Below are 12,302 nucleotides of genomic sequence, written 5' to 3'. Positions count from 1 at the left end.
CTACCTAGCAAGACCTTGTCTCCAAAACAAACAAACAAACAAACAAACAAATAAATAAAACAAAATGATAAAGGGAAGGGGATCAGTTGAGGAAAGTTGGCTACCCCTGCTCTCTCACACATACCTGTACTAACAAGTACATACATATGACACACAACCCCAATACCCCCAAACAAAAAAGATTAAATATTTACCATGTATCTGTCCCCTACTGTTGAGTTCTTACTAGTTTTCTTAAGTTTCATAATGGTTTTGTGATTATGAAAGAAGACCTTGCCTTCGCAGAAACTGCTTATTGAGATTGATAAGCTTGCGAATGTGTCATATAGAAAGCATACCGGGGAGCAAGGGAATGGCCAGTGTGAGCAAGGATGCAAACTGATAAGCTCTTAACACTCAGGGAAGAAATTCGAATGAAGGACTTGAGTGTTTGCATATAGACTTTTGCATTTGAAGAGAAATATTTTCAAACATACCTCACACTTCTCCTTTAGCCCTTCCGGTATGGGCTGTGCCTCTTCTAAAGAGATTGGTACATTGGGGGTAGGGGAAGAAGTGGCTACAATGATGATGGTGACTGCATCCTCATTTAATCTGACCTGATGCATTGGAAGCTTTCCCTCTCCCGTACTGGAAGCAAGAAAACTGTCCAAACTCAGTGAAGTATATTAATCACTGAGTGTACATTTATAGTTTTGCCTTGTAAAGGAAATGTTAACTTCTGTTTACTTCGATTTCTCAAGAATAACGGGGGATTTCAAAACTGCCTAGTGAGGTGTACCTTGTCACCTGCTGCAGCTTGGAAGTGGTTCAGTTTAGTGTTTAGGTTAGTAAGCCAAGGAGATCACCCTCATTGTATCCCTTTATGCATGGCACTCACAGTTTGTACATTATTTCTGTGTGAATCATGGTTGGTATGGAAAGAGTGCAGATTTTCAGAAAGATGAATCAGAGCAATTGAGCAAAAGCTCCTAAGCTTGCCAGGCAGTTTTCCTCAGGACGTCGGGAGCCCTGTATTTCTGCCAGATATCCAGGAAATGACAACCCTTTTCTGTGGAAAGGACCCATATTTTCTTTAACAGCCATACAAAGTTTTGCAAACACAAACCCTCTTAGGAACAGAATGGACTTCAGCTTCATGTTGTGGGTTGGGCCCATATGGTCCTTAGCCCTTCCTTCTCAAAGGTTTCCGTGTGTATCACCGTCAGTCGTGTGTCTCCCACAAGCGCATCTCCTCTCCATCTCCAGCATCATGCTGAGGAAGTGGAGGGAGGTCATGGAAATACTTACTTTTTCATTACAATTTAACAAAGAAGAAGTTTCACTATTCCCTGAGGGCAAACACACATGAGACTTGAGCCAGACAGAAATTCCAGAGCATCTTGTGAAAAACACCAGGTCTCTGTCATGAGTCCACGACTGCCTCTTATGTCTCACTTCTGTCCCTAGAGGGTTCCACTTCTAACACCTAGCGGGTTCTTTTAATGTTTGCCTCATGTCACCAAGCAACGAGCTTTATCGGTGTTTCTTGACTTGTCGATGTTAAGAATTGCCTGTTGTTTTCCTGCAGATCTTTGTCCATCTCTCTTCTCATTGCACACACTTACTTCCATTCCCTTATTCCCCTGGCTTCATTATTATATTAGTTGGGAATTTTATTGGACTTTGTCAGCACAGTATAGGAACTACAACTGACTCATTCAGGATATTAAAATAGATTTGTTTTCATGCGCCCATCTTGTCTTCCCTAAAGTTCGTAATTTCCTCTGTATGAAAGACTGAACTGTAAGTAAAGAAAATGCAGTCAGAGTGGAAATCTGTACACTTTCCATGTATAAGTCGCCTTTTTATCCCAGTCACTTCTCTCCGTTGGTGAAATCGAGTCTCCTTGAGGCACACCATCATTATGATTCCATGTTCTATCAGTTTCATATTTTCCTGTGGCACTTTCTGGACTCATTTTACCTTTGTAGCTCCTGTGCCATCGTAGGCCTTAATCTCCCTGGTCTCCTGTGCTTTCCGTTATTTAAGTGTATGTAGGCAGAGCCTCCTGGCCAGAACTTGTAGTGTTTTCCTTCTTTGTGTTCTGTCATCCATCTGTTGTATCTTCATTAAATTTTCAGAAGCAAGATGTCCTAACAGTGATCCTTTCTTACCTAAAGTCCTTGTACCTGTTGAGGGGCTGGAAAGATGGATGGCTTAGCAGTTAACAGCTTGCACTGCTCTTGCAGAGGACACTTCACTGAAGTGCACAAATCCATATGAATAAACATACATACACATAGTTAAAAAATAAAGAAAACTGAATTACTAAAATACTTGTCAGGTCCAAAGTAATTTTGATTCAATTCTTGTTTATGAAAAATAGGATTTACAATAAATGTTTGATGACTGTAGTTAAATTTCTCAGGTTGTAAAGATCCATTCAGGCTAGCAGAAACTGACTTGAAGATGTATGTCTAGACTCTTTGTCTTTGCTGATTTTGTTAAGCTTTAGCTATTTGAATAAACCAACTCATACAGGAAACTGTAATATTCTGTAAAGGGACACTGTAAAAGGATCAGAAAAGTAAGGTTCCCAGTCTCTCTCTGGATTGTATTCATGGTTTGAATTTTTATTTTGATGTGCAGCTAAAGGATCTTCAATTAATTTTTTAAGTAATTTTATGCTCGTTGGTGTTTTGCTTGCATGTATGTCTGTGTGAGGGTGTTAGAAGCACCAGAACTGGAGTTAGACAGGTGTGAGCTGCCATGTCGGTGCTGGGAATGGAACCCAGACCCTCTGGAAGAGCAGGCAGTGCTTTTAACCACTGAACCATTTCTCCAGCCCCCTTCAATTCAAATTTTAAGAGGATTAAAAAAAAAAAAACCTAAAATTTTAATTTTATAAAAGCAGCTAACTTGCTTGTGAACTGTTAAAGATAAGATGTACAAGTTAGTGGTCAGTCACCTCAATGTGCTCAGAACTGTGCTTGTAGTCATGCTAAGCACAAATGTATTCATTTAGAGACAAGCATTAGCCTCCTGTGTATGCTGTTAAACTTGAGCCTGAAACACGTAACCAAAAACAAGTAGTCTGTTTAAAACCAGGTATTCTTGGTAGATGACAAGATGGTCTCAACCTCCCAGGGGGATCTGCTTTTCTAATAAACGTGAACCATTAGGCTCATTTACCCAATAAAATCCTTCTGTTTATGCAGCCAGTGTCTTTCTGCTTAAGACGGTGTCACCAGCCCAGGCATTTGGTAGTGGACCTAACACGTCTGCCTGTTGAAAGTCTAATTCGTTTCCTTGCCAGTAACCCTCCTTCGTAGCCGAGCAGCATTACTTTCTCCTGATTGAAAGCAGTTCTTGTTGTTACTGTTAACATAATCACATTAGAGAATCTGCCTCCCTCTAATAGTACAGTAAATGTCTTCACCTCTTCTTGGTTATTTTCTGTTTAATATGATAACTCATTTCTTTCATAGTCATGGTGGACTAGAGTCATCTAAATCATTTGGCAACATTTCTTCCAGGGTTGTTGTTCTTGGGTAATGTGTTTACATGTTACTGTGCTGATTGCCTAACAGCTTGTCTCAAAGGACATCATAAAGTATAAAAAGCCAGAAATGTGTACTAAGTGAGGAAATCCACTTGCTTCACGAGCTGTTCTTGTGAATAATTATGACTCATTACCTAGCATGAGTTGATGCTTCCAGATGTCCATATCTACCATGCCACTCTGGGCGATAGCATGTAAAGTAGAAGTTCATGGCCTAAATAACCTGCCCTTTCTTCTTGTATTAAGTTAGATGACTGAAGCTCTACTTTTGTAGCATTTAAACAAACTCAGCTTTTATTTTGATTTATGCCTTATTTCCCAATGGGAGATTTTTAAGAGAAAAATATCACAGAATTGGCAAGGTTGTTTTTTTTTTTTTTTTTAAAGGAACTTGGGAGGGATGTAGCTGCCAGTGGAATAACTCCTATAGACTTGCACAAATAGATGAATCTATCTTTTAGGAACAGGTTTCTGAGAACAGTGTCTACCAGTGCACGGAGCAGTGCCTCTCAAGTGGTGACTGCAAAGCTCCAGGTTTTGTTGCATGTGAACCGCTTAACAGTAATGCAGATAGATTTAAGAACATCTTTCACTTTGAACCTAGTTCTGAAAATGCAGATACCTGCTTTTGATAGGAACAGGTTCATACTGTGTTTAGGAAGATTTCTTAGGCTATCAATCACAGATGTTTTCTAGTGGTTTCATTGAGAACAACAGTGTCTCACATATGAAGGGTAGGATGTAGTTGGCCCTTGGGAAATAATTGGATCCTGGGACTTTATTCATGTCAGGAGTCCGTCTTTTGTGTTGTGTTTGCCTGTGTCTACTATCACAATCTGTGGCTCATAGTAGACTACTTAGTTTTTGTTTTGTTTTGAGTTTTATGTGTGTGTTTGCTTACATGCATGTATGTCTAGTGTCCACAGAGATCAGAAGAGGTCATCAGATCCATTGGAACTGGAGTTAGATGGTTGTGAACTACCATGTGGGTGCTGGGAAATGAACGTAGGTCCTCTGCATGAGCAATGAGTGTTAACTGCTGAGCTGTCTCTCCTGCCTCAGTAAATGCGTGAATAAGTGAATAATCTTAAGGTGAGATTGAGTTTAATAGCCAAGGAAAAGTAATTGTTGACCCTTTAGGCTAGCATTATTTCCTTAATAAATATTACATGCGTCTGTTAATTAGGAGTACCTTGATGTACTTTAATAAAATGATGCCCTGATAGTGTAGGGCCCCAGAATTAACAGTGATGGTTGTGAGCTCCCAACCCTTTCAACTTCATGCCGTGAACCCAGTTTCATATAATGATATCTATCTCCATGATTGTTTGCTAGTTCTTCCCCAAGGCCATAACCTTGATCATGTCTAGAGCGCCCTCAAGGTTTACATTGCTCTTGGGCAGTCATATGCCTTAACCACCTTTAGAAATGTTAGAATTTTCTTGTATTGTGTTATCAAGAGTGGAGGGACACAGCAATTAACAATAGTGTGAGGGCCCCATACGTCAGACACCAAAGGTGCATAATTTTTTTTTTTTTTTTTTTGCAGCAAATAAGAACCAAAATAGAACTATTCCTTTTAATGAGAAAAACTTACTTTTTGAAAAGGAGGAAGTATAAATTTTAGGTTACTAAGTGTGTTCTTTCCTGCTGGTGGCTGATGCAGAAAGGCAATATAGATTTATTGCCTGTTCCTGCGTGTACTTGGATATGCTCTAGTTTTTTACTTTTAGTGAATATTTTGTTTTTATTGGCCAGTATTGAAAGTTGAAAACAGTTCACAATCTCTCATTCCTTATTAATTACTCTTGAACCATAACAGCTTTGACAGTTCTTTGTAGAATGCATTCTCCAGTCCCTTTAGCCGTACTGCTTTCCAAAAACAACCTTTTTTTTTTTTTTTTTTTTTTTTTTTTTTTTTGAATAGGTCATCTTCAGGCTCTGCTACAACATACATACATACATGCATGCATGCATATTCTTTAAAAGAAATCCAGTGAAGTGAAATATCTGTGAACTGGTAGCAATTCATTGATTCTTATATTTCTGGTGGTAGTTTCCAAAGTTGTTGTTGTTTGTTTGTTTGTTTTTCTTCCTGGCTTAAAAATAATGTTATGGCCTCACAATTTTATGTAGTTGTGACTTGGTAGAACTGCCCTCTGTCTTGATGCAACTTTCTCTTCTCTGAACTCTTCAAAGTTCTTCTAGCTCCACACGCACCCATCTCCTGCTGCTCTGGGGTCCTGCAAAGCCAATTCCATATTTGTAGTTTTGTTTTCCTCAAAACCTTATCAAGCACTTAAATTTTTAGCTGTTTTCTCTCAGCAAGAACTGTATTACCCTCTAAAAAAATTACTATTGTTGTTTGTTTTGTTTTGTTTTTTAGTGGGATTGATAAAAAACCAATAATACCACCCATCTGGTTAGATCATAATAAGATGATTTATTCTTTGACACCCCTACACACACACACACACACACACACACACACACACACACACACACACACTCACACACACTCAAATACATTGCTTCCCAGGAGAAGTATCACTCTCCTCTGTGTCCTGGGACATTGACTTGCTTCCATGGATTTCCTAGCAGAGATTTCTTAAAGAAAAATCAATTTTAAAACCCTAACGTTTGTATCAATGACAAAAAGTAGCATATGAGTTAAGCTTTCTTCGCCTTTTAAATTACTAAATGTTCCCTTGCTGGCCTAGTTATAAATTTAATATGACCACATGTGGTTTACTTAAATTGTCCATATTTTAAAAGCCTCCCCACCCCAAACGATGCTGTTTAGTTTCCCTATGATTCATTTAGCGTGGGCTCCTTGAAAAGCAGGGTTCTTGAGGAGGCTGAAGTGACTGTGTATGAGAAGCAGGGACCTTGAGGAGGCTGAAATAAATGACTTGCAGGGTCCTGTGTGGTGAATATGAGCTTGGTGTGTTTTCATTTCAAGGGGTTTGGATCTCATGCATTGGAAATGAGAGCACATCTGGGCTGTGATTGTGGGGAGGGCTGGGGTTTCATAAGCACATAGTGTATGTACATTTATCAGCAATTATTTCATTCTCTTACTCTCAATTTCAGTCTTTTAACTCTTAAAGTCTTGAGCCCCCCAACCCAAGCCTGTTCATTTTGTTTTTTCCTTTGGGGTTTTTTGAGACAGGTTTTCTCATAGTAGCCCTGGCTGTCCTGGAACTCACTCTGTAGACCAGGCTAGTCTTGAACTCACAGAGATTTGCCTGATTCTGCCTCCCAAGTGTTTGGATTAAAGGTGTGAGCCACCACTGCCCAGTCTATTCTTTGGATAACAACTTTGACATTATTAATAGAATGACCGTTTTATTGCTAAGTTCCATGTCTCATGACCCAGTTTCTATAGCAAACGGTGATGTTTTGTCTTTCTCCCTCTCTGCTTTAGATCCATTTTCCCTATCCACCCCTCCTTCAGAATCATCGCTCTGGCAGAGCCCCCGGTTATCGGGAGCACAACACAGCAGTGGCTGGGACCAGAATTCTTAACCATGTTCCTTTTCCATCACATGAAGCCCCTTGTGAAAAGTGAAGAAATCCAAGTGATAAAGGGAATGGTAAGAGCGAGGACTGCTCTCGGCTGGTGCCCATCCTATCGCTGTTCTCATTTGAAGCTGCCCAGATCCCTGAGGGCTGCAGTCCTGCAGTTTCCCGACTGCTCACTGGGGTGCTGTCGTTTCATGTGAGAGCCATGATTCCCATGTCCGCCTTAGCATGGCATCACATGAGGCTCTTTGGGAGCTCTGAAAGTGTATTCTTCAGTGAGGCAGCACCAGCCACATTAAATATTTTAAAATTCAGTTTCTCAGCATACTTCAAATGTTCAATAATCACTTGAGACTCATTTGGGTTATTGTTTAGGTAGCATAGAAAAAATCATTTTTAGTCATCATAGAAAGTTCTGCTTGATGGTGCTACTCCGTATCACTACTAATTAACATTTTACATAACTGAAACCATGGATAGGAATACTAAAATTAGTGTTTGATTTTGGGGGAGTGGGGGTCTATATGAGCACAGTTATGGATGAAGCATGGTCTTTAGGGTTCAACACTGGATCTAGTCAGATTTCTCAATATGGATTAGCTTTCAGAGCTCAAGTAGATTAGTCATGGTTTCCTCATCTGAACATGAGAGTAATTCTACTTCTTACACTACAGGATTTATTTTTAAAATAGTATAAGGTATGTATAAAATAGAATTAGAGTTTTAAAAATTCCAGTTACTTAAATGGCTAAAGAAACTTGGAACCAGTATACTTTCAAAGAGGTTACATCATGACATTAATATTTTACTGTGTTAAATTAAAAATATTAGCTTATTGCTTACATAAGAATTATTTACATTTATTAAATTATTTGCATTGAAGTTCATTATAATGAAAAGAGATGTGTGTTTTTGTCCAGATGGTCTTCCAAGTTCATTGAGTTGATCATGACCATCAAATATGCTTTATTTTTAGTTTTGTGTTGAGGCAGGTTCTCACTGTGTAGACCATCCTGGACTCTTGGCGATCCTTCTGCCTCAGCTTCCCACGTGCTGAAATCAGAGGCCTAAGGCATCATATCCAACAAGTATTATTTCAAAAGTCTTTGAAGAAGACTGACAACTTGAATATCCATTTTGTACACAGGAGTCCTTGGGGCCACACAATAGTCAGATGCATTCGTATATGCATGGAATTAAACCAGTAATTAAATAGCTTGCATAAATTAATATTATACTATGGGAGTTTTGTTTTCATAAGAAAATGCCTAACTTAGATCTGGAGAATCATATTGATGCTCGCAAAGAAGGAACTGGTGTTTGTGGATATGCTGGGATCTGATTGCATACCGAGAAAAGAGGCTTGGTTTCATTTGCCTGGATGTTTAAAGGAATGCTGGGCCTCCCTCAAGTGTTTGCTGAGAAGATGAAGTGGCAACTTCATCCATGACTTCAGCATGGACCCAATACTTGGGGACTTTGTAAAAAAATAACATCCTTCCAATATTATTTGCTGAATTGTCCTCATTTCTCCCCATTTTTCCTTCCTTCATAAAATAGGTCCCCAGTGTACCCCAGGAAGCTTTGGAGAAATTGCTGTCAGTTACACACAAACTCAGGGAGACCCAGGATCCAACAGTAAGTCTGGGTTCTGCCTCCCATTTTCTGTTGCTAACCTGCTCTGATTCTCGCTGCCGTTTCTACCCCCAGGTGCTGTGCTTTTCCTTGTGTGTAGTGTAGCCCTGATGTCAGTGCCTGGAGCATGGTTGTAGCTCTTCCTGGCTCAGCCTTGGAGCATGATTTAGCTTGGGAGGAATCCTTGAGGTCCTGTAGCTCTGCTCTGTCCCTCCATCTTACCTACTGAGGAACAGTTCATATTCTCTAAGTTCCAACTCTAAACTGTTTTTGCCTGTGCCTTCAGCTTCAGCTTCTACTCTGTCTTTGCTGATTGAACTGTTTATTTCAGTTTCAAGAGAAAGACAGTCATTCTCTATAAAAAGTGTTGGGCAGGGAGGCAGGGTCAAAGGACAGTTTGTAGGAGTCCATTTCTCTGCTCCCACCATGTGGGTTCCAGGGACAGCCTTCAGGTTGCCAGGCTTTGGGGGCAGGCGCCCTTACATACTGAACCATCTTGTTCACCCAAGGGCGGCAATTCAGTCTTTTTTCTATTCTTTAAAAAAAAAAAAAAAAGAAAAGAAAAGGAAAAAAAAAAAAAACACTAATGTGATTGCTGACATCTTCCTCATAAGAAGGGTGCAGTGATTAACATAAAAGCATAATTTAAAAATAATCCAGTTGATAGCTGCTTAGTAAATACTGGCTTCGACTGTTGAACTGGATACTGTGGGATCATTATAAACTTTGACATGCATATCTATCTCTTAAATAACTGTGCTTAACCCTGCCTGTCCCTGATTTCATTGCTGGCTGATAGTAATCTGCTGAGCTGCCTAAAGCTGCAGCCTTGACAGCATTGCTTATCTGTGCATTCCTGATATTGTCACATACTCTGAAAGCAGGTCTCTCCAGTGTGGCGCCATGAGGTTGACTGCTGTTACCTGCGGTCAACAGTCGTCCTTGTATCAGACTTCCAAGTCTTTGTCCTGCAATATCACTTTCCCTTTATTGACCCTTTATTGACTAAAAGTCAAGTTCCTTTTACCTTGGGTAATTGCTACCTGCATTCCTTGACTTTTGGTCCCATCTTAATCCTTCCTCTGTATCCCCGTTACCCCTGGTGTCTTTGTATTGAATTTTCTTCTGTCCCTTCTTACAAAGGTGTATAAGGTTGCATTTAGGGGTCACCAAATTAATCCAAGACGTCCTTCTTTTAGAAATTCTTAATCTCATCTGCAAAGACAACTACTGCCATAGACAATAACATTTTATAGGCTTGAGCAGCTAGTGCATGCCTGTGTGTGCTTTAGACACGGATGATTTTCCTGTTGCCGTAGTCCTGCAATTGACCTCTGGGACCTCAGCTCATCTTTCCCCATTACTCTTTTCAGCTTTGTTGTTTTCTTTGCTGTTGCTAAGTTTTAAATTTTATTGTTTAGTATTTTCTTACGCAAATAAAATGTATATATATCTCCCTCACTCCACCCAGCTGCCCCTTCCAAATCTTTCTCTACCTCCAGTGCCCCCATTCCAACTTCATGTCATAGTCATTATTTTTTCTCCTCATCTTCATCCCCTTCCCCCTCCCTTATAACACACTGAGACCATGTGCACATGGCTTTAGGGTACCGTCCACTGGAGCACGTGCGTGTGTGCGTGTGTGCGTGTGTGCGTGTGTGCGTGTGTGTGTGTGTGTGTGTGTGTGTCTGTGTGGTGTCTGATTTAGGGATGAGCACTCCACGGTTACTTATTCTCTATGTTTTAAATAGTTGTTTCTAAATTAACCACCATCCTCTACATGAAAACATTTCTCTGATTAGGGGTGAGGGTTGCACTAGTCTGTGGGCATAAGAAGAAATCTTTGACGTTAGGTTGATACGATGCCCTTTTAACTAAACAGTAGTAGTAGGGCCTATGACTTCCCCAGCCGTGAGCTCTAGCTGACTTTACAATACAAAGTCTGGGTCCCCTCCTGTGGAACAGGCCTTAAATCCCTGTAACAGTCATGCCCTCTGGACATACCTTACCAGGCTGGGCATTGTAATTTTCAGGGTTCACAGCTGGGTAAGACTATTGATGGCTTTTCATACCACTCATTCTTCAAAGTACTTTCTGGCACTATGAAAGCTAGCTAACAGGCAATGTTTCCTGTTCCTGAACATACTAGTACCTGTCTTTGGGCATTTACATCTGTGTTTTCCTCTCCTTGGTGGCTTTTCCCCTTGCCGCCTTTAGATTTTCTCAGATGTTCTAGCCAGTCTTTTCCAAGTCAGTGTGATTCAGAGGCAATTTCCTTGCCATTTCATTTTTGTCTTATCTGTTTCTCTGTGTAGCCTTGGCCATGCTGGAACTCACTTTGTAGAACAGGCTGGCCTTGAACTCACAAAGATCCACCTGCCTCTGCTCCCGAATGCTGTAATTATGGGCCTGTGCCACCATACCCGGCTATCAGGACTTTTCCTAGGGCTTATGACCTTGGACATAACAGACGTGCTTTTTTCACTTTCTATTGTGTTTGCCCTTGGTGTTTATTTCATTCTCTGTGGATCTGCCCAGGCGGGACCTTTGCTTACAATACAGTAGGCATTCAGCACATATCTGTTAGAGGAAGGCATGACTGAGTCTTGCATATTGTCCTCACAGTGACCTTTCTCAGTGTGTTTCCGGAGTTCCTCACATTGAACTTCACGCTGGTTAAGGGCTCCATTGCCTTTGTCTGTAGACTGAGGACAGCATGCTGGGTGGGCTGCTGGTTGTGTGACTCCGCTGCTCTGCCAGCCTCATTTTCTCAGCTTTTCCGAAGCCCCTCAGCTCTGCCCACACTTAGCTTGGTGCTATTTTAACTCCAGCACACATTAAAATGTCTCTGCTTTAGAAATGCCTGGAATGTGTTTCCTCTCCATTAACTTGGTTCTCTGAGCCCCGATTCTGCTAGGCCGCTACCTCAGTCCCCTAAGCAGAAGTTACCCATGCTCCCCAGTCTGCTTTCATGACACTAGCACATACCCAAGACGCTGGCTGATCACAGTGGCCTTGCAGCTAATTTGTAGTTCTTCAGTTAGGACTGGAACTCTGTGAGTCTGAGACTTGTTCAGTCTTCTGACTTCCTAACCTGAAACCTGTCAGACAATAGATACTTAAATCTTTGAGGAATGAATGGAAAATTAATTAATTACTAATATATTAAGAGATCACTTCTAGGCACTTCTCCCTGGCAGTGTTCCATTTTTTAAATAAAAGAAATAATTCTTTGAGAGGAAGAAAAGAAATACTAGTTTTTGCTATTTCTCATGATATCTTTTGTATTTTTAAGCAGTTGAGGGTACTAATCATTGTGCTGATATGAAAAACGCTTTGAGCATGCTGTTAACTTACATAACCATGGTAACCAAGGGAATGAACTTCACACTCTTTCCCTCCCTCCTACAAGATAAAGTTGCAGTTAGAAATTTGGTAGTACAATGTTAAATCCACTAGGACTTTTAGAATTAAAATATATGCTGACTTTTTAATTGGAAGTCTGAGAGCAGGAGTTACCAAGTCCTTTATTCAACATCAACATGGCTCAACATAAAACTTAGTTCTGGTGTTTTAAACTGTGGTTGTTGTACTGAGG

General features: G+C 40.4%; 1 protein-coding gene across 1 annotated transcript in view; it reads left to right on the top strand.

Annotated features, from left to right (window-relative positions):
- Vwa8 (von Willebrand factor A domain containing 8) overlaps positions 1 to 12,302 on the top strand; it is a 296,436-nt gene that overhangs the window by 118,088 nt on the left and 166,046 nt on the right. Inside the window, exons 15-16 of the mRNA XM_051195337.1 lie at positions 6,972 to 7,140; positions 8,630 to 8,707. Of these exons, the coding sequence (XP_051051294.1) occupies positions 6,972 to 7,140; positions 8,630 to 8,707 (247 nt within the window). The remainder of the gene's footprint in view (positions 1 to 6,971; positions 7,141 to 8,629; positions 8,708 to 12,302) is intronic.

The sequence above is a fragment of the Phodopus roborovskii genome, unplaced genomic scaffold, assembly GCF_943737965.1.
Source record: "Phodopus roborovskii unplaced genomic scaffold, PHOROB, whole genome shotgun sequence".
Classification (NCBI taxonomy): domain Eukaryota; kingdom Metazoa; phylum Chordata; class Mammalia; order Rodentia; family Cricetidae; genus Phodopus; species Phodopus roborovskii.
The sequence above is the reverse complement of the archived record's forward strand: the minus strand, read 5'-3'. Positions and strand labels throughout refer to the sequence as shown.